This window comes from Abrus precatorius, unplaced genomic scaffold (genome assembly GCF_003935025.1).
Source record: "Abrus precatorius isolate BTA unplaced genomic scaffold, Abrus_2018 Scaffold8, whole genome shotgun sequence".
Classification (NCBI taxonomy): Eukaryota; Viridiplantae; Streptophyta; class Magnoliopsida; order Fabales; family Fabaceae; genus Abrus; species Abrus precatorius.
Window position 1 is genome coordinate 31323915 of NW_020874428.1, and position 22738 is coordinate 31346652.

Below are 22738 nucleotides of genomic sequence, written 5' to 3' on the forward strand. Positions count from 1 at the left end.
GGGGAAAAAACCAAGAGTTTTTTTCTTTTATGTTAATAATTTTGTTGATTTATCCAATTGATAAATTCATAAGTATTCTCTGTCATCAATCTCAGCAATTCACAACAAACACAATTATCAATTTATTAGAGGTTTTTAACGAGTTCAACGTTCAACGAGTACAGCATGATATGCAATAATATAAAAAATTACAATTGACCTCATTAATTTTAATTATGAAAATAGTTATTTTCTTAACTGTCTAAACAGGATAATATATATATTTTTATCGTCTTCGACCAATTTTAGTTATATTGATCATATAATAATAAATAAACCTACACTTAATAATTTAAGTCTGTATAAAAATATATAACATGTTTTGTCAAAATTAATTCTATCAAAAACAACTAATTTGTGCGAGTGTGATGACACTTCAGGAGTCTTCTAACAGATGAAAAAAACAATTTTGAAGGAGGTTAATTAAAGCGTTCAATATATAAGCTAACATGATATGCAATGTCTCCAATTTAGACATTTACTACCCATTCAGCTGTTAAATATTGCAACACACTCTTTTTAATATATGAAAAATATTCAAAGAAATGACACGTTGAGGGTTTGCATCCATTAATTCTGAAGCAAATGTTAAAGAAAACATGATCATGTATTTGATATAAATAACAAAGCATTCCATCTTGGGCCATGTAGTTGCAAATATTTCAGACCAAACTCTAGAGACTACAAAAAGAGACACACCACCCATATATACAAAAAAGATTATTTATGGCAGAATTGGATAACTCTTGTGGCATAATTAAGAGGTGCATGACGATTGTTGATTGGTGAATTGGTGAGGGAGCATCTCAAAGCTCAGCATCCCGGTGTTTTCCACCTAATTTGTCTTTGACTTCTTGTGATTTTTGCTTTGCAGCCTCGTAGTTAGAGGCTATGCTTTCCTTGGCTGCATTTGCTATGTCACTAGCCTTCTCTGCTGCAATGTCTTTCATTTCCCTTGCCTTCTCCGCACTGTATTGACCAGCCTCTGATCATCACATAAGGACAAATTGAACTAGCTTTACCATAAGTGTCATTGAATTATTATAAAAATAAGTGTACCAAAAATAATATCATGTTGAGATAAAGGGCACGTTAATCTATCTTTGTGGAATGAAGAGCCTAATCTTGTACATATTATTCTAGTGTTTTGCTGTGTGAAACTTTTCAATGCAGGAATAAACGTTAAGTGTGTCAAAATGGTTTTGGTCTATAAAAACAGAAATGTTTTTAATAAAAATGAAGTCAGTTTTTACCAACCAGAAGCAATGTCTTGGACCTTTTCTTTGGTTCTCTGAGCTTTGTCACCAGCATAGTCTTTGGTCTTCTGAGCAGTGTCACTGGCATAATCAGAAGCCCCTTTGGTTCTCTGGGTAGCATCAGTGGCATAATCTTTGGTCCTCTGAGCAGTGTCACTGCCATAATCAGATGCCTCTTTGGTCTTCTGAGCAGCATTACCAGCATAGTCTTTGGTCTTCTGTGCTGCATCATTGGCATACTCTTTGGCATCCTGTGCTGCATCACTGGCATAATCTTTGCTTTTCTGAGCCGAATCGCCGGCATAATCTTTGCCCTTCTGAGCACTACTACTGGCATAATCTTTGGTCTTCTGAGTAGCATCACCAGCATAATCTCCGGCCTTCTGGGCAGCATCACCACCATATTCTTTGGTCTTCTGGGCAGCATCACCAGCATAATCTCTGGCCTTCTGGGCAGCATCACCCGCATATTCTCTGGTCTTCTGGGCAGCATCACCCGCATATTCTCTGGTCTTCTGGGTAGCATCACCCGCATATTCTTTCGCTTTCTGAGCAGCATCACTGGCATAATCTTTCGCCTTCTGAGCAGCAGAATCTTTGGTTTTCTGAGCAGCATCACCTACATAGTCTTTGGTCTTCTGAGCCGCGTCCTTGGTTTTCTGGGCAGCATCATCGGCATAATTCTTGGTCTTTTGTGCCGTGTCACCAACGTAGTCCTTGGATTTCTGTGCAGTGTCACTGGCATAATCCTTGGTTTTTTGTGCAGCGTCTGAGGCACAGTCAGAAACTTTCTTAGTAGTGGTGTCCTTGGGTTCTTGATCATGTTTAAACCGGAGTCCTTCACTGAGTTTGTCTTTAGCCCATTCAGTCCATGATTCTGAGGCTTCTTTACCCTCTTTTGCTGTTTCCCCTGCTTTGTTAGCAGTTTGGGTCGTCTTGTCTTTAACCTCCTGAAAATCGTGACCTTCATTTATGTTTGAAGGCATGTGCCCGACACTAGCACAGTTACAATGCAGAGCAACTGCCACCATCGCCAAAACCAAAACCACCCTCAAAGCCATAATCACATATGTTTGCACCAATGTATATATGTTGGAACAAAATCAAAAAGTTAGTGCCTTTCTGTTCTGAATGGAAGTTAGATAACTAGGGAAGTGCAGGTAGTCGTGGAGGGAGGTTTAGAATGGAGAGGTTTATAAGGGAGTGAGTTGATGAACATGGGTCACGGGCTGTGTGAGTCATGCAACGTGGCTTGGTTACCCTGATGTCAAAATTTACGTGTCAGTTACAGAATGAAAGGTGTCAAAATGCATGCCATCATTTGATTAAATTCTTATGCTGCACTTTCCATGTTGGCGCGTGTCTATGTTTGGATGGAACATGGATGCACCGAGTGAAAAGATAGTAGATTGGAACTAGTTCTTTTCTGGCCTCTTCTTGTAGTCTCGAATATTCCTTTTACTTATATTTTTATGATTATCTATGTGGCACCGCCATTGGATTATATGCAAGTGCAACCGTGCTATCCTGATTATGGCGAGGTTGTATCCCTACAACTATATTTTATTGAAGATGATTTGTTCACATTTTGTTGGGGGTATATATTTTGGGAGAAAAATAATCAGACAAAAAGTGATAAAATGTAATTGAATAACATGATTTAAAGATAGTGTAAGGTAAGTATAGAAATATTGAGCCACCTAATGAAGATTTTTTTTATCTCACTCAGGTATGCGAGCCTCTCCTAAATCCTAACAAGTCTAGTTCCAAGAATAGGGAAACAGCACATTACAATAATATCATAATCAATCTTTCGTGAATATTTTCGGGTCATGAGAATTTTGCAAATTGCATTAATCTTGTTACAGTCTTCTTTAACCGTGAAAGAATTAGAATTTCATTTGACACGAAAAAATTAAGCATCCAATGCTCTGCTTATCGAGTTAACGTTATTGGCTATGTTTTACAATATTATTTCTCAACATTTTTTGAGGCACCATAATTGATTTTAGGTGCAATGACCTTTTCTTGCTTCTCCAATTAATAAATAAAATTTTACAAATGCATATGACAAATAGGTTATTTTCCGATTAATATGTAGTGGTATAATTTCTGTTTCTAAAGTTTCTTCATACATAAAAATCGAATTCAGAAAAAAAAAACTCAATACATAAAAGTTTCTTCATATCGCTTGACATAGGCTGGTCCAATGAAAACGTCTCAGACTACATTTTAGCAACGATTTTGAATATAAATCAATTGTTTCAACTTCTCTCTAGCTTACTATAATCTCTTGTTTGATTGAGAGGAAAGAAAATGAATGGAGAGAGAAAAATTATAAATTTAAATTGAAGAGAAAATGGCTACAATGAAAGCCTACTACACTGATAACTCTCTGTTTCCCTTCTATCTTAACACTAACATTATACAAAATATATGTACTCCACGAGATGGAAGTAAACTGTTCTCTGGCAGATAACATTGGATAGAGCAAAACAAGACAAAAACTGACTACTATCACAATCAGATAATCTCTAGATAGTCAGCACAAGAATTTTGGAGATTCGAATCGAACCAAATCCAATTCAGCCACTAAAATGTATCTCAATTCTCTACCATTGTTGGAAATAGCTCCAAACAAAGATATGCATTTTGCTTCAAAAATAGTCCCTGCGTCACAAATTTTACAGACATCTTGGGTCATTGTACTGGTAAAAATAATCATACTCCAAATAACCAGTATAAGCTTCGATGTGCATGGTTAAACATTTCAGACAGATGCAATACTTTAGGAAGCAGCAAACTTGCTATAATGTAAAGCTTAGAAAGAAAAGCATGCAGATACATTGTATACAAGGGCCCAAGTGCATGCAAACAGAGAGAGAGAGAACTGCTTACTATGCTGTAATACTACTATGAAAGTTTGCATGTCTTCCTATTGTGGCCAAGTCCCTTGCACTTACTGCACTGAAGCTGACGTTTAATTATGTCTATTGATTCAACCTGCTTCATTTTTGGCCGACCTGGAGGGCGTTTAGTTGGCGGAGGGGTTACAGTCACTGCTAGAGACAATTCACTCTGGACTGGTCTGTCAACATTTGGCACAGGGTGAATGGATTCTGCATATGTTAATCGATAATTCTCAACTGTGAAGTATCTCGAACAATAATCATAAGGGCTGCTACCAACACATTCCAAGACAGCGATGGCATGGGAACAAGGTATGCCAGTAAGTTGCCATCCCTTGCAACTACAATCCCAGTTATCAATATCAACAATATCAACAGATTCTCCACGAACCTCAAATGTACTACCTTGTGAGAGCAAAACTTGAAGGGAACTAGAAACTGATGTTTCCTTTTGGAGCATTTCCTCCTTGGATGGTGTCAACTTTGTCACCCATTGATTAGATTCCACCCTTCGTGTGTAAATAGCTTCCATCATCTTACCTCGTAATGTGTCAATCATTTGAGTAATTGGCAATTCGTGTGCCTCTGACACCCAACTGTAGAATTGGTGTCCAAAATTTGATAACAGAAGATTATATCTTGCTCCATTAAAGAATGCATTCGCCCAGTGCTCTGGCTCACTTTGTATGACCCAATCATAGGCTTCAGGAGAAATACCTTTTATGTTCTCAATACAACGTTCAAAAGTCTCCAATTTGGGTGCATAAGCAGCAGCATAAAAATCATTAATCATGAAACGTCTGGCCTCATGAGAAAATTGTCCCTTCAAGTCTTTGTTCAATTTCTCAGCAAGGTGGCGTAAACAATAGCTGTGGTAGCATTTTTCAAATATCTCAGACAATGACTTCTTTAAACCACTCTGAAAATCTGCAACAAACGTGATATGCTCAGAAGTCGATATTGCTAATTTCAGTTCCTGCAGAAACCAATACCAGTTATCTTCAGTCTCGGCATCTACAACAGCAAAGGCTACAGGAAAAATGCTGTCATTTCCATCCACAGCAGTTGCAGCCAATAACTCCCCTTGGTACTTTGAGTTTAAAGGTGTTCTGTCAAGGAAAATGAGGGGACGACAGCCTAGCTGAAAACCGGATATTGATGCATGAAATGATACAAAGAGACGATGGAAACTTGAGTCCTCTTTTGTCGTGAATGCGGCAAAACTTCCTGGATTGGTCTCTTTTATCTTCTCACAGAAGAATGGTAACTGGGTATATGCCTCTTTATAGGAGCCTTGAAGTTGCTCTCTTGCAATTTCTTTTGCACGCCATGCTTGAGAATAGTTTAACTGAATCCCATACTCCCGTTTTATGTCATCAGCAATATCCTTTGGCTTGTAATTGGGTGAATCCTTCAATTTCTCTTTTATAATACTTCCCACCCAACCCCTAGTTGCTCGATAACCAGCTTTAACGACAGATCCTTCACAAATATGATTATAATGCATTTTCTTAATACAAATCAATTGAGTGGTTGACAACCTTGATGCATATATTCTCCAAGGACAACCTTGAGATTTACATTTGACTGTTACACGGTGACTATCATTTTTCTTATATTTGTAAGCAAACCCATGAGCAATAGAGAATTTATGCAAAGCATCTCGAAATTCACTAAAACTATTAAACCTTTGGCCCACACCAGTAATGGTATTTTCCCACTGTTGTGCAGCTTTACAATTTTTGTCAACAACGGTCCCAGAAAAAGTAGAAGGCGCAAGGGCTCCATTAGCTCCATCTACCTCAACTTGATCTATGGATTGGACAGCGTCAACGATGACATCAACAGGAGTAACAACAGGAACAATGGCTTCTGACACAGTTGTCCTGCTTGACCTGCAATAACAAGCATTCTGTAAGATTTTCAAAACAATACACAATCAAATGCATATGAATCTAGCACAACCTATGACCATTCATTTTTGGGTCAACCTGAGATTCTAGAAATGTGGTATTAAAAAAGAATATGTACAACTCTTTATCATCATATCCAAGCAGAAATTTCTGCATTAATTGGCCAAATTAAACTACATAAATAATAAATGTCTATCAGTATCTATGGAAGTCTATGTGAGATGAACAAAGGAATACTAAATCAACAAAACTTGTGAATAACTAACTACCTACTACCAGGCATGTTGGATGTATTATTTCTCGCTGCTCCTTCCTCTGACATAACAAACACATCAACCGTGTTAGCATCCCCTAGGAAACTGACCATGCGTTGCAAATCCTTGTCTTTTGACACTGTAATAAGCGTTTTCTTGTTGCCAGGAAGGAAGTACTTGATAATCACCGTACTTACATTGCAGTTGAACATTTCTGCTATCTCTGACTTAAAATCGCTCAACTTTGTCTGCTGATCGATGTCAATTGCATAGGCATCTCCACCATTATATGACAATGATCCATCCTTATTGGTCACAAACTCACCTCCTGATTGACATATAGCTATGACTTTCCTCGTAGCCATGGCCTAACCAGTATCAAATATATAATATTTATTTATCTTGAAAACAGAAAAAGTACCAGTGATAAAATACAACTGCAAGAACTCAAGTCAAGTATCGGTAGAAAATAAACGATGAAATGGATCGCATTTAGCATTCTGAACTCTTCATTGCAAAGGCCCAACAAGTAAATTCCACTACCCAAAATCCAAGTCTTGTTGGGTATCAAATTTCAGAAGCAAAATACACATACAACAAACAAAACACAATCAGAGATGGAGAATTGAGATAAAAATTCAACCTTTAACGAACAACCCGCGCCCCCCTCCCCCTCCCCCTCCCCGCCCTCAAAAAAAAATGTCCACAAGTGAAACTCATGATTAAGGGAAAAACAAAATAATTAATATTATCACGGAAAGGGGGATGGCAAAAATGTAATTGAAGGAAAAGAATGACGAAACCCTAAGGAAGAGCAAGAAGAAGATTGAAAGGTAACCTAAAAGGAGGAATGAAAAACAGCGAAGAAGCTGTAATTGTTGGTGTTGAATCCCAAATTTCTGTTTGGAGAGAGGATGACGAAGAACCAATCGGAGGGAGAGAGCTGTTTTCTGTTGTGTTGAATCCCAAATTTCTGAAACCTCCCTATACGACGACGTTTTGTGGATGTCACTTCACTTTCAACCTTTTGATTTCCAAAAAACACCACTACACTTCTTTTTTATCCTCTCCTAAACATCTATTTCCCTTTTCCTCTTTAAGCAGCTCTTGTCTTTCTCCCACTTATATTTTATGTTAAATTAAATCAATATTTAATTGCTTTGATTACCTGTTTGACTAAATAATTATTTTTAAAATGGCATTGCATTTATTTTAATTTATTTGAGTAAAATATTTAAAATAGGTTTAATTTATTATAATACAATATTTACATTATCAAAATAATATTTTAAATATTATTAAATTTACATTTATTAACATTTCACCTCTTATTATATATGAAATTTTTGTGATGTGGTGATTATCTATCTCACAAACACGTATGTATGTAAAAATATTTGTGTTTAAAATAATTTTTCGTGAGTCTTATTTATTTAAAAATATTTTGAGAATTTTCTAAAATTTGTACTTTATTCTAATATTGTTTTAAAAAAAAAATCCCATTAAAAAAACATTATTATTTTTTATTTTTCTGAAATTATGGAAGCTCTTTCCTTCAAAATGGCTCTGCGGGATTACTTTTAAATTCAACGGTCCAAACTATAATTAATTTGTGATAAATATATTATTTTTTGTATGTCAGACATTTTAAAGAAATATCATGATTTTTAAAATTTATTTTGTCACAAATGATTTCGGATTCAATCTTTTGTAACCTGGGTGTTGTTATTAAATATTTTAAAGGCGTGTTATTTGAGAATTATCAAATATATTTTTTAAATTATATTTTAATATACATCTTGATATAGTTTTTTTTTTAACAAAATATTTTTATTATTATTCCCTACATTTTTTTAATTTTTATTTTAGCTTCCAAACTTTGTTATTTGAAAATTTTAAGGAACAGTCAATTGGTATATCCTCACTAAACAACTATATGTATCTTGTTCCATCTTTTTTCTTTACCTAACATTTATCTCATTTAAGTATTAACATTTACTAATTGATGATGATATTTTGGTAAAGGTATAACAATATTTATATTAATAGTTATGGTTTTGTATTAGAACTAGTTCTAAAACTACAGGTCAAGAAAATTGTAACTAATTTTTTATTAGGAGGGATTAAATTTTGATGGGCTGTGAGTTTTGAAATATTAATTGATAAAATAAATAAGAGATATACATTTTTAATCAACTATTAAAAAGTAAATTATTTTAATTAATAAAGCAATTTATAAGTAAATGATAGTATAAAAATACACTATGAATATATTGTAATTGAAATTTCAGTATTAAAAGTACATTAATAATATTTATATTTTTTATTTATCATTTTTAAACATAATACTCTTATGATAATAGTTAGTATTTATCTTATGCTAATTATAGGGTTTTTTTTTCACCAGTTTACATTTTTTTTTAATCAGATCACCTGCGTGCATTAATATTAAAGATCAATAATTTTAAATTATTGTTTTTTGTGCAAGCAATTTCTTAAAATACATATATTTGCATATTACTATCGCCTCTAAGTATTAAAAGCTCACACTAAAATCACATTGTTTTTTTCGTATATTAGTTTTAATTTGTTTTTAAATGAGTAATTCATAAAATATCTCTTGATACCCAAATGTCCTTTAATTAGTTCTTTGTAATTTTTTTATTTTTTTATTTTTGTATTTGATCATTTATATAAGTGTAAACTGTAAAGATAGGCTAATCTATGTAGGTCTAAACATAATTTAATTTCCGAATATAAAGTTCAAAGTTACTGCATTTAACTTATATAGTTTATTTTTTAATATACATTTTAAATTTTTTAAAAGTCTAACTTAATTTGTAAACTTATTTAAATAATTATTTTATAGTAATATTTTTTAAATAAGTAAAATATTACCATTATATAAGCTAATAAACATAAACTCACGCATAACTCAACAACTTAAATATTTAAATAAGATTATAATTATATAATAATATAATACTGTATATTTACTACAATAATAACAAATAGTGATACAAATTTTCATATTATTATTTATCATTATTATTATAATATTTACTTTATTAAGTTTAATTTTGTTTAAAATGTGTGAACTTTGACCTTTTTAATTTATAAGATTTTTAAAAAATTGATTTAATTTATTTAGTAGATAACTTTGATCTAATATATTCTTGACTAGAGATTATCGCCAAAGCATTCAATGAATAGGAAACTAAAATGAAAAGGTAATTAACAGAAAATTAACAAAAACAATAAAGAAATATGTTATTAATTTCTTATTAAAGACTTATTTAAAAAAAATAAAAAGTGAAATTGAAAAATTCCAAGAGGAACAAAAATATTTAGTTCAGCGAGAAGTCATATTTACAAAACTAAAATGGATAAAGAAGAAAGAGGCGTTGATTTTGTGAGATGAGTTATGCAGTAGGAGCACTGGTTGTTCTATCTTCATCTCCATGTTCTCTCCTTTTTGTATTCCTCTATCCGTTTTTCCTTTCTTTGTGTTGTTACCTCTTTATCTTATAATTAATAACACTATTTTTTGGTGGATTTTAGTTGAATTCTGCTGTTCCTGTGGAGGTGGAAAATGGGGTGAAGCCCATTCGAGATGGGTATAAATGGCGCTTGCTTTTGGCTTACGATGGAACCCATTACGCAGGTTTCTTTCTCTCTTCATTTTCACGTTCTGGGCATTCAATTTCACCCATAAAGTCTTAAACTTTCTCAAACATTTTGACATGGGTCGTTATTTATTTCTGGGGCGAGAATGGGCATGGGAATTGACTTGTACTTTAGGAGGATACCAATCCTATTCTTAAGGCTATTAGAAAGGTGCACTTTCCAGAATTAATGAGCAAAAGTAGAGTATGATAATTGAACAATTGAATTCCATTCCTCCCTTATCTTGAATGATGATCATATTTCAGGTTGGCAATATCAGCTATCTCCCCCTACTGTGCAATGCACTGTTGAGAAAGCTTTGATACAAGCCACAAAACTTCAAAGGAAGGATCTCTGTTTGGTTGGTGCAAGTAGGACTGATACAGGAGTCCATGCTTGGGGTCAGGTATGATTTTGTTTCTTTAATGTTTCTTTAAACAGTGACAACAATTGGAAATTTAAAACTTACAATGTCTGCAGGTTGCTCATTTTGTTACACCTTTTAACTATGATACACTGGAAGAACTTCATGCAGCTTTGAATGGTATTCTTCCTTCTGATATCCGAGTTAGAGAGATCAGCCCTGCATCAGCTAAATTCCATGCTCGATTTTCTGCCAAAAGTAAGATTTACCATTACAAGATATACAATGATACCATCATGGATCCATTCCAGCGACATTTTGCTTACCATAGTGTGTATAAACTCAATAGCGCCATTATGAGAGAAGCTGCAAAATATTTTGTCGGGAAGCATGATTTCTCTGCTTTTGCCAATGCATCCCGCAATGATCGCGTAATAGATCCAGTGAAGCATATACTCCGATTTGATGTGAAAGAAATGGTACGTAACTAGTTCTAAGTCAAGGTTTCTTCCACTCACATCATTATAAGTGTTTGCACTGTATTTATCCTGTTTGTATCTTCTTATTGGTCTGTTAAGACTTTTAAAGCTTATAAGACTGATTAGTGATTGCTTCAATATCCTTGTATAGGGAGCTCTTTTGCAACTAGAAGTTGAAGGCTCAGGTTTCTTATATAGACAAGTCCGAAATATGGTAGATAGTTTTACTTGTTCCTGAATGATCTAAAAGATTATTCTGTGGTTGCAAAATTACTGTATAGTTGAGTTGTTCCACTTTAGCAATGAACATATCTATTTGCTTTTCCAGGTGGCTTTGTTGCTTCAAATTGGTAAGGAAGCTATCCCACCTGACATTGTTCCACATATTTTGGCAAGTCGAGATCGCACGGAGCTTGCAAAGTACTCCTTATCTGCCCCTCCTCATGGCCTTTGTCTTGTTTCTATCAACTATGATGAAAGTCACCTATTGCCTCCACAGGGTTGCCCTGCAAATAGTTTTGGTAGGCATCATACCATAAGAAAATGCAAGGTTCCATTCACTTGATTATAATAGGCAGCAAAACAGACAGTCGAAATATCTTAGGATTGGTTTTTCTTATTTTTATTTCTTACATTTATCTGATATTTGTGCTTCATGATTCTTGATCTTCAAATTCCTGGAGCCTAAAATATAAATTTTGTTTTAAAGCTTGTTTCAAAGATGTAATTTGATTGAAGTTCTCTATTTGTTTAATGCAAATATGCAGTTCAGCAACGATATATATATATATATATATATATATATATATATAAGAAAACAGTCCATCACTTTGATAATCGTCTATCAATTTATTTCATGAGATTGCTACACCAATCAATCTGGTTTCTAATATTATCAAACTAGTTAATTTAGTTCTTAACTTTAACAACTCTTTAAGTCATTTTGACCTCCATCATTAGGGATCAAATTGATTGATGTGTACCAATGTCAGGAACAAAATTGATTAGGTCTTGTTAATAGAAAATTATGAGAAGGGTGCATAATTGTCCTTCAGATACTACTAAGCATTTGCTAATAGATCAATGATTGTAAAGTTTAGGATTGAATTTGCTTTGGAAATGTTAAGGACCAAGTAATCCTGGCAATCAATACCTTGAAAGCTTCAAATTTGCAGTAATTCAGTGGATGGCTGGAGAAAGAAAAAACAGCCAAGGAGGGTAGTCGTAGGAATTGTCACCAGGAGTATGAGTTTTGAAACCAGTAGTTGAAGCCTTTTTCTTTCTTTATATATAATTATATATTTCTACCATTTGAAATCAGATTTTTTTTTTTCCTTTTTCGCCGTTGAAAGGTGCAGTGCCGTTGTCAGTTCTGGTCATTCCCGTGGTTTTGTTCTAAATACATTAATTTTGTTCAACATTCTTTAAAAAAATGGCAATTCAAAGGCAACAGAAACAGTAAATTAAGAAGCAAAGAACATTAAAATTTTCTGAATTATTGCCAGTCCTAAAGTTTAATCATTCATACTCCCAAGGGGAAGAACAGATAAATGATAGAAGGAACTGCATAAACATCTCTCATGATAGTAGAAATACAATTCTTTAAATGAAAAACAGGACACACTTTTGAATAGTGATTTCCCACGTTTTGGCATATTGTCAATCTGGTTACATCATGTATGCTGCTGAATTAGAATTCGGTCATGCCAATTTCCTAGCAAGTTGGAAACAAAACCCCTAGCATTGCCCCCCCTTTGTTTGAGACTCTGTTCAATAACCAGGGGTCAAACACCACTTGCTCAAAGGAAAAATGCTAACAGGTTCCTTCATGGACTCCATATCAGTTCAAATAATACAACGTATCATCATTGCAGAGCATTATATACTATCACAATGAACATCTGCTTATAATGTCAACAGGAGTCTCTTATTTCTTCAACTTATTCTCCATTTTCCTCTAGGAAGAATACTCGTTATACAGTTGTGCACAATAATGTGTGTATGAGTCGTGAGCAAGATTCTACAGAACACAGAAATATATCATAAGTTCATAGTCCAAACAATAACCTAATGCAGTATGATAAGAAAAAAGGTTATATGAATACCTGTTCCTGAGAGCGGAAATACATGAAGGGTGTATAATATAAAAAATTTGACACCCTAGACGTGTAAATATCAGCATATCTGTGATAATAAGTTTAAATGATTCAATATCGAAAGAGAAGTATGATAAAAAAGAAATTCAGGGCATCAAGAAGAAAGCACATACTTCTCAATTTGTCTCATCAAGTGGCTTTTATCCCACAGTCCAGCACGAGATAGGAAACCCCACCTAATGTAGGCATACACATCAAGTTAATAGCAAATGCATATCTAGCAGGAATATTCTCCCCTAACCCAAATAGATATGAAAAAAAAAAAAAAGATATCTCCATTTCTTTGCAACATTATAGAAGCAGAAAACCAGGTTTACATATTTAGTCGTGTGGCAGAAATCAATAAATCATGTACAGGTTGAGCACAATTTGGGAGCTTCTGAATCGAAAAGGCTATCCTTTGAGCTTACCTTGAATTGAAGAGCTCCCCATCTGCCTCTAGCATAGGAGCAATTTTGTCATCTAGTCTTTGCATAACAATAAGTAGCTTCTGCATGCTTTCAGTGAGGTCTTCATCATTCATATTAGTTGCTGCAAGGGTCTTTTGAGTGCATGGAAAATCTGACAATCAGCACTAACGTAATAGACCAAAGCTTTAAGAAATTATAAGAAAAAGGTATGCTTGAAACCTCCAAATTGAAAATCAAGCAATCAGATAAGATTAACCGAGGGACAAGATGTAAATGTTTTGAGCAGTTTGGGCACGAGAAGCTTAGTTGAAACTTAATAGGCTTCAAGATAAGGAAGGGGAGAGCTACTAATTAGGTTAATAATGTCACAAGCTATATGATGGGGAGATCAAGTATGCATTGAATGATCATATATTTAGATTAGGGAGGTCAAAGGGAACCAAAGAAGGCAACAAATTATTAGCAGCAGCAGCAAAAGGTTGACCACAAGAGTATCAATAAGAATGCAAAAGAAAATTTGTTGCCTAATGCTTTCATTATTCCAACAATGGTAAGAGGTAGTGGTATTAGTACAAATAAAATAATGTAATATATAATATGATTATAGAATCAAAACTTACTTGAGCAGGACGATCATTACTGCGTCTCTGCAGAGCCAGCCGAAGTTGGTTAAAGAGGTCCCCTACGACCTCCTTTTGATTTATAAGCTCCACCAATGATTCTCTATAAGTTCGGCCACCAATCAAGGCACTGTACTGCAATTTTAACATTTACAAAGCAAAAGAACATTTCATAGTTGGATCCAGTCAAGACACCATATTTGCACTATTTAGTACATAAAGTTCAACAGAAAAAATTACTGAAAGCCATTAACTATATCTTAGCTTCAAGCTACCAAGCAGTCATCATTTGCATATTTCACGAGTAAAAAAATGAAGTTCAAGAGCTTTTTTTTAACTCAGAAACGAGTCAAACATAAACTGATTGTACTAACCTCATCTTCCAGTTCTCGACAAATCAATGCTGTTCGCCATCGCAAATGGACTTTGGATTGACTGACATCAGTGTAAATATGGTCACCAACATACAATATCTCATCTCCATGGATACCTAGGGAATTTTCAACCATCTGTGCACTTCCCCCTGAGTACAAACCACCTGCAGAAGATGGTAAAGTAAGTACCATGATCACAACTAGTAAAATTAGCAGCTCAATTATCCTCAGTGAAATTGAAAACTAACATGGTGTTTGGTTGAGCAATATTAAAAGAAGAAGTTTTAGAGAAAAGGGTCAGGTAATTTGCCTTTCAGCTATATATAATCATGGCAGAAACAATAAGAGGCAATGCAATCATTATTTCAGAATCAGAACCCTAAAATGTGGAAAATTAAGTGCTTGGTAAATTTCAGCACATCATAAAACTGTCATTGGTGCTTTTCTTCTTTGTATTGGTGGATATGATAAGTAGCAATCTGTGATTTATCCACCATTTCTTATTCTATAAAGAAGGTAGCAGCAGACCCAAGCTATCAAAACAGATGTAAATGATAAAGAAATACCAAAATACAAATACATTTTAAATTTTGTTCAAGGAATAGAAACTAGAAAGTCCAACCGTCTCAATTTCTATGACTCAATCCCATATTTGGAAGTCTCAAAATGTATTTTGAAAAACATATTTCTCATTTTGAAACCCAGCTGTCCTTATCCTGTAATTCAAAAAAATATTGGGGACAGTATTCAAAATGACAGTCTTCGTATACACATTAAACTATAAAATAATTTTATTTTTTTTTGCAAGGGATGTAGCATTCTTTATTAAAAAATAGGAATCTTACACTTTGTGAAAAAGCAAACAATTCATAAAATAAGGAACAAAGGGTGTCCTAGTTACCAGTTTGAGCCTTGAAGCATGGACGCATCAGACCCTCGCCTGTAACCACTTCATACATGGGGTGTGACATTTGAAAGAACTCTGGTTTTCTTGCTGAGACAATTACCTATCCAAGAACAAGAGTCACATCCATTTATTTATTGCAAAGTTTATTTCATAATAAGATAAGGTTGTTAATTTAATGCAAGATAACAATGGGGGTATATAGTATTTCATTCCTCTAATGTCAAAAGAATAAAATATGGAAGAAATAATTTACGTAAACTTACAATGTCAAATAGATCTCGCCAACCCATATCATTGGGAAGGAATCTATTAAAAGAATGCCGCATCATTTTGTCTGTGTAATGATAATCTGAGTTGGTAATAAGCAGAAGTTTTTTGCCAGCCTGTTTCATAAAGACAGCTCAGTAAGGACTAAGGAGTAGAAGGGCTTCACATGCTATGCAAAAAATAACATGTTAGAGATAATACCTCCTTTTGATCCAAAAGTGCCAAAGGTAATTCTGGATCAGGCTCCACAAACTGTTCAGGCTTAGACATGATCTCACTCTGCATAAATTTCATATGTCATTTGTATGATTTGTTCTGAATGACAACACTAAAATTTCTTAGTGGCCAAAGACAACAGCATGAATAAGTTAACCTTAAGGCGACCTTCTACATGTGCCCAGAAGAGTGCTTTACCAACAGCCTGAAAGTTGTGGCAACAGTAAAGAAACAGAAGCTCCCTAACAAAATATAGCATTCATAAAACATTTACAGCATATTACCTTATAAAGCCCTTTATAATCAAGGGGGCCAAGATCTGCTGGTATAGTCCCATCATCCAATCTGTCAACCATCTGAAAGAAAGTTCAAATTTAAGACACGACAAACCTCAGGACCCATTGAGAAGATAAAAAGGAAGCCATATGTTCTGTAAAACAAACATTATAGCAGAACATGTCTCTGCAACCAAAACTTTAGGGGTTTTCAACAGCAATTGCAACATACCTGCATGTAGGCCACGGCTTCAGACACAGAGAACAGTGTATTGAGAAACTCCCAGTGACTCTCCTTTCGCAGATCCACCAGTTCTCTCCCATACATCTCACTTCCATTGCATATAAAATTAAGTAGCACTACAGAAACTATTACTCCAGTTTTTGATAAATGGCATCTACTAAGTTATTAATGTGTGGCATGTGTGAATGTAACAGTATATACATATAGCAATGTGAAGGCTGTGCTGCAAAGCAGTTAATTGATGACTAGTAGATGATTCATGTGAAAACCTATGATGCACAAATTAGAATTATTTCAGAAGATGGACTTGGGTACTCAACAGAAACCTAAGATGAAACCTTGACTGCATGGGTCTGGCTATTTGAATCAGTTGTTAACTTGCACAGCTCATCAATAACTAAATGTAGAACATCATATTTATTTATCCTGGGCACATTCTATCAGTAGCCTAAAGCCATGAAATTGTTTATAAGTTACTGCCGAGTATGTTGATATAACGAGTGAGCAAAAAGCCCGCATGGATTTCCTTTATCAGAAATGAAAATCACCAGGCCAGACAGTTACCTCACAGCTCGAGTAGATAACATTTTGGTGCCATGCATGGCTCTTTTAATGTAACCAAATCGATCAGCTTTAACCAAATTGCCTCTCTCTTTGTCTATGACAAGGCCTCTAATTACCTGAACAATTTATAATGGAATACAAAGATCACTTCAACAGAAAGATATAATATGAATTGCCATTTGCCTTCAGTGTGCCAGAGAGAACATGTTACCAGGTCAGGATCAAATGCAAGTCCATCAACAGGGAAACCCATATTCCTAAGGTTTTCCATACAGTAGTCATAAGCCCGCCCTTCCCAAGCCTGCAAGAGCTCGTGTCAATTTCAGAAAAATCCATTTACCTCAATAAGTAACCCATGTGCTAATGATCTGTAGCACTGTGGTAATGACTTTAACACAATAAAAAACTTCAAGCAGAGTAAGGGGGAAACACTTTATTTTTACCCATGGGGTAAAACATGAGAGTAAGACCTAACAAATATCATAGCATGACTTAAAATTATAAAATATTATCGAAAATTGACACTTTTATTGACTCAATAAGAGTTAGTATTACATTACTTGATGCTAAAATACAAAGATCTTGAAGTGCATAAATTTTTGTTTATCAATGTATACAATATAATTGAAAAATGAACAAAGGAAGTTATCTGCAGACTTAGTAATTAGCAGTTGAATAGAGGTGTACCATCACATTATAATGGATCAAGGTGTAATCCATGTCATATCCAATGGCGCTGATTGACCGCAGATTCAATGTACGACTGCAGAATATTCCACGAGGTGAATTTCTGGATGAAGAAGGGCTCTACATGAGGACACAAAACAGTGACATTTACTTACAGAACATGAAACTAAATCCCAGTCAGAGTCCAAATAGAAAGGAAAAAAGTAGGAAAAGACAAAATAAGGGTACCAATCATAAACAATAATTCAATGAAGGAAGTAGTATGTTAGATAGCAGTGAGTACGGTTGATAATGATATAAAATGTTCACAAGCAAGGCCGGCACTCCATGACAAAAAGAAAATATTTATCAGCTGGGGATTTCAATGATAAACAATATAATTAAATGATAATATCAGTAAATCATAACAAGTATAAGCTTTCAAAACATTTGTGAAACTTATGCAAACACCTCCTAGTGTTCATCGTATACAAAGGACCACAAGAGATATTAAAAATAGAAGAGGCCTGTGCAATTTCTAAAAAATGGTCAGGATATTTGCATAGACAGATAGAGTTGGTAAACCTAAGGGGAAGATAAAATAATTTGTCCCACAACTTGTCACTCTGAGACAGCTTAAATATGTAGCATACAGCTTCACAAAAACACAACTTGATGTATATGTAATCTCCGTTATCCATCCACACCAGCATTGAGAAGAGTATTTGACAATAACGCATATATGAATACAGGCGCAAGGGGTAGAATACAAATACCACCAGATATACCGATAACATGTTCATTCATCAACTAACAACATACAACACAGGGAAGTAGACCACAGATTCTTTCATCAAACAATATAAAACAGCAAGCAAAAGGAGTAGGTCCACTGCACCGGAATGCCCAAGTCCTTCAGCAAACCTTCTGCTTCTCTAGCCTCTGCCCTGGCCACTTCCTCAATTGGACCTTCTAAAGAGGCATTACCATCAATTCCTACAACGTAGTTGACCAATATTCACCTTGTTTTTAGCACAAATTTATGAAACCATGTTCAATATAACAATGCCTGATGTTTTGTAAATATCCAAACAACATTAATAACTCATCGTACAACACTTGGTACTTGGTAGTAACAAAAGAAATGTATTACAGGTCCAAGCTGATTCAATAACCTACTCTATAAGCAAAACGAAAAGGTGGGCCCAGCAGGACTCAACGAAAATTTCACATTCGGAAACACCCCTTTGTTAAAACTAAGTAAAACACACCCAAAAGCACAAACAACGAAAATGAACAACAAAAGGGTTGGAAATGATGGGAATTTCGAAAAGTTTCAAAATTTACCAAAAGCCTCAAGATGCTCCAACTTGACGTTCAAATCACCTTTGGTGCTCTGCCCAAGGTAGTCCACGTCAGACTTGCTTGACGGCGTCACCGAGAAAACGTCGCCGCCGACGGACGTTGAGTCAACGGTGCAACGACAAGGTGTCAAAGCCTTACACCACTTCACATTCACGGCTTTATGGGAAGTGGGTATCGTGAAAGCTGCGTTTTTTGAGCACTTGTTGTTGGTGGCAGCGGCTATTGCCAGCGTAGCATCGCCGCCGAGCATGGCGAAGACGCCGAATAGCTCCGCCGTATACATGAACCGATGGTGGCGGTGGAAAAATGAGTGTGTGTTGGGAAACAGTTGGAGTGGAGAGTGAAGTTGGATTGTGGATAGAAGAGAGAGCACAGAGAATCTTTTTTCAGAGTATTTGGATTTGAATTTGTTTGTGATTGGGTTAAGCCCAAAGCCTTAGAATGTGTTTCCCAAAATATAGAAAAACCAATATTTGTTTGTCTTTTTCAGTTTAAATTACATTAATGCTATTTTCAGAATAACTCATGTTTTGCATGTTTTTATGATAACAGATTTAACTAACTTTTATAATTTTTTTGGAGGCATATTTATACTGAACGAAGAATTTTACTTTGGATATTATGTAAATTATGTTTTGTATTTTAACCAAACGAGCTAACTATACAAATTATATATAAATTTATTAAAATAATTTATTTTAAAATTTACTCTTTAAAATACAAATTAATAAATATAAAAAAAATACAAATTATATCTAAAGACACTTTATATACTGTGTCCCATGTCCGTTTTAAATTGACAATCATGTGTGTGTTTGGTACTACACAATATGTCCGCATTCATTTATGTTATTCATGTTAGTTTTGTAATTTTCATGTTAAATTTTTATTTATTGATTTTTCAAGTTAGTTTAAACACACTCTTAATTTTTATTGTATCTAATTAAACACAAATTTAATGCTAAAAAAAAGGTTAAATCCAATTCACACCGAGTAAATAATTTTTTTTTGCCAATTAAAATTAGGTGATGAGTATAGAAGTGTGTGAAAGTATCATTATTTTCTAAATTAATATTTGGTGAAAGCATTTATAGTGTAATATTTGTCCATTTAAACTAATAAATATTTAAATTTTTTAATGAAAATTTTCTATTTTTAACTTTTTAATATATATTTCTTAGCACACATAGACAAAATAAAAAAGAGAGATAATTATAGTGCAACTGTAACTCCAAAGTTGTAAGTTGTATGCTTAATGTTATTATTATTATTATTAGCTTGTCAAAATAGGGCTTTTAATTAATAAATTATTAATTCAAGTACTAATTATTTATTTTTATGGTAAATATTACTGACACATTTTTAACATATTTTATATGATTACTCTATTTAACAATATTAAAGTATTTAACTAAAAATTTGATTAACTTTATAAGATTATTTTAACTTTTTAAAAATTGATTAATGAATATTACAAGTGTGTTTTAAAGAATATATTATTAATATTTTTATTTTATTTATGAAAATTTCAAGATTTAAATTTAAGTATTTAATGGGTAAATTTTTGTTTGTAAAAACATTTATTATATTAAAATTATAAAAATTTAATAAACATGTCATAATAAGTCATTGCTATTATTAATTGCTTAAATTCAATATTAAAAGTTGTGGTTTATATTTTTTTTTTATAATTTAAGCTATTTTCCATGTAACATGAACGTTATTATTTTAAACAAAATTATTTTTATTAAAAATGCTTATGATTTAAATAAAAATAAAATAAAAAATTTATTAATATTGACTTTAAATTGCTTATTTTAAATTTAATAAATTAAATAATTAATTTACGAGCTATTTAAGTTATATTTGCTAAAAATAAACTAAAAATTATGAAATTTTAACTTATAATTATAAAATTAGCTGAAAATTTATAATTATATAAGTAATTTATAAAATTTAAATTATTTAATAAATTAGTTATATAATAATTTAATTTATATTAAATAACTTAAAAAGATATGTAAAATTATATAACATGATATTAAAATTAATTATCATTTATTTTATTTATTTATGATTAATTAATTAAATAATTATATAAAAAATAAAATTCCTCTTTGTATATATTTGAACATGAAATGTTTTAAATCATATATATATATATATATATATATATTAATATAAAATACATTTAGATAAAAGAAATAAAAAATAACAAAGAAAAAAATTACTAGAATGTAAAAAAAAGAATTAACAAATGTATATCAAATTTTAATTATATAACAGTTTTTTTTAAACAAATAATAAAAAATATTAATAATTAATTTTTAAAAAATAAATATTATTTTAAATAATAACAAAAAATATCACTTTAAATAAATTTTTAAAAGTTAGGTTCAAAAATTATAAGCAACTTTTTATTTTAATTTTTAAATAATTCTAAAAATTTATCATTCAAATCAAATCAATAAGTTAGAAACTCTTAAACAAACAAAAAATTATCTTTACCAAATATAGGCTTAATTAACATTCCAAGAACACTTATATATGAACTATATTTCAAATAATGGTGTACATATTTCCTTCATTGTGTTAAATGAATGCACTCCCTAGTATACGCTGCTGATCGCACCTTTTGTTGATTCTATTTACTTATGTTTTAGAAAAATAATATACTAATAAATAATTAAGTTTTTATCAACTTTAATCTTTAAAACTGAAAATAAACAGTTAATAATAATAAAATTTTATTAAAAAATATTTATTATATTTTTATAACTTTAATATAATAATTATATTTTTTTATAATTTTTTTATTTATAAATACTTAAATTCAACCACAAAAAATTAAAATTAACAAAACTTTTAATAATTTTTGTAAAGTCTCTAACAATTAATTAGTTAATATTATTTTTGGTCCTTTTTATAAGAAACAAAAGATTAAATCTTTATGGTAAAAAAAGTAATTAAATTATTTATATTTTTTATAAATATAAATTTTATTTCAAAAATACCTATGATATTAAATATTATAATTAATGATATTAATAAAAGAAGTGTATAAAAGAAATTTAATAATTAATATTATTTAAATTTATTATTTATTTTTATAATAAAAATTAAAAAAATATTTTATTTTATTTCTTATAAAAAAATTGGAAGAAGTATCATCCGAAAGCCACTAACCCTCCTTTTATTGCTTTAATTATAATTAACAAATTAAAATGATGCTGAGGTCTAGTTTTTGTGCATAAAGACAAAACGGGGTTTGAAAAGCAACAGCGTAACGACGGATTCCAAAGTACGGAATAATGCTACATAATTAAATGTACGCGTCATGTCACTAAGTCATTACTTCAAATATATTATCAATACATTAATTATAATTAAGTTGCTCACTAATAACACTGATAAAATAATAATAAAAATATTCATATACTAACATAAATTAAAAAAATTTATATTTAATCTGAATTTTTTATTTAATTAATATTTAATAATTAATAAAATAATAAATTATAACAGATTAAATATAAATTAAATAAAAAATAAAATTAAGTATAAATTTTTTTAAATTTATACTCATATGAGAATATTTTATCTTTAAAATAATACTTTAAATTTTATTTCTCCAATTACTTACACGTAAATGAAATTTGCATAATTATGAATGTGTGGGTATTACGTAAGGTTTAGCAAATCAAAATTTGAGCAACATAACGAAGAAGGAAAATGACATTAAATTGACAACAAAGAGTCACATGAAAATTACCCAAAAATAGATAAATAGTTAC

The 22738-nt window shown here is 32.2% G+C and overlaps 4 protein-coding genes across 8 annotated transcripts; 1 reads left to right on the forward strand and 3 right to left on the reverse strand.

Moving 5' to 3' along the window:
• Positions 1 to 845: 845 nt before the first annotated feature.
• On the reverse strand, positions 846 to 2458 carry LOC113847727 (late embryogenesis abundant protein D-29-like). Its single transcript, XM_027476981.1, has 2 exons — positions 1297 to 2458; positions 846 to 1024 (listed from the first exon to the last, which is right to left on the reverse strand). The coding sequence occupies exons 1-2, from the start codon at positions 2354 to 2356 to the stop codon at positions 846 to 848; spliced, it is 1239 nt and encodes a 412-aa protein (XP_027332782.1). The 5' UTR covers positions 2357 to 2458.
• A 1044-nt stretch (positions 2459 to 3502) lies between these two features.
• LOC113847097 lies at positions 3503 to 7443 on the reverse strand. 2 transcript variants are annotated; one of them, XM_027475964.1, is made up of 4 exons: positions 7210 to 7443; positions 6387 to 6739; positions 4194 to 6099; positions 3503 to 3965 (listed from the first exon to the last, which is right to left on the reverse strand). In XM_027475964.1, exons 2-3 carry the CDS (start codon positions 6734 to 6736, stop codon positions 4209 to 4211), a joined length of 2241 nt encoding a protein of 746 aa, XP_027331765.1. In that variant the 5' UTR covers positions 6737 to 6739; positions 7210 to 7443; the 3' UTR covers positions 3503 to 3965; positions 4194 to 4208. The 2 variants fall into 2 exon arrangements, with proteins under 2 accessions (XP_027331765.1, XP_027331767.1); XM_027475966.1 differs by lacking the exon at positions 7210 to 7443 and having other exon boundaries at positions 3620 to 3965; positions 6387 to 6432; positions 6569 to 6695.
• A 2316-nt stretch (positions 7444 to 9759) lies between these two features.
• On the forward strand, positions 9760 to 11529 carry LOC113874942 (tRNA pseudouridine synthase A 1). 2 transcript variants are annotated; one of them, XM_027513256.1, is made up of 6 exons: positions 9760 to 9812; positions 9933 to 10035; positions 10304 to 10443; positions 10518 to 10880; positions 11032 to 11094; positions 11209 to 11529. In XM_027513256.1, exons 1-6 carry the CDS (start codon positions 9789 to 9791, stop codon positions 11443 to 11445), a joined length of 930 nt encoding a protein of 309 aa, XP_027369057.1. In that variant the 5' UTR covers positions 9760 to 9788; the 3' UTR covers positions 11446 to 11529. The 2 variants fall into 2 exon arrangements, with proteins under 2 accessions (XP_027369057.1, XP_027369056.1); XM_027513255.1 differs by having other exon boundaries at positions 9762 to 9848.
• Positions 11530 to 12357: 828 nt separating this feature from the next.
• LOC113874940 (cytosolic purine 5'-nucleotidase-like) lies at positions 12358 to 19368 on the reverse strand. Of its 3 annotated transcripts, XM_027513252.1 has the most exons (17): positions 18927 to 19368; positions 18478 to 18575; positions 17601 to 17720; positions 17125 to 17214; positions 16914 to 17029; positions 16338 to 16437; positions 16115 to 16186; positions 15988 to 16035; positions 15816 to 15893; positions 15611 to 15730; positions 15342 to 15447; positions 14441 to 14604; positions 14067 to 14201; positions 13447 to 13577; positions 13150 to 13212; positions 12986 to 13064; positions 12358 to 12900 (listed from the first exon to the last, which is right to left on the reverse strand). In XM_027513252.1, exons 1-17 carry the CDS (start codon positions 19225 to 19227, stop codon positions 12838 to 12840), a joined length of 1884 nt encoding a protein of 627 aa, XP_027369053.1. In that variant the 5' UTR covers positions 19228 to 19368; the 3' UTR covers positions 12358 to 12837. The 3 variants fall into 3 exon arrangements, with proteins under 3 accessions (XP_027369053.1, XP_027369054.1, XP_027369055.1); XM_027513253.1 differs by lacking the exon at positions 18478 to 18575 and having other exon boundaries at positions 12360 to 12900; positions 18927 to 19033; XM_027513254.1 differs by lacking the exon at positions 18927 to 19368 and having other exon boundaries at positions 12360 to 12900; positions 17601 to 17676; positions 18478 to 18524.
• Positions 19369 to 22738: the final 3370 nt, after the last annotated feature.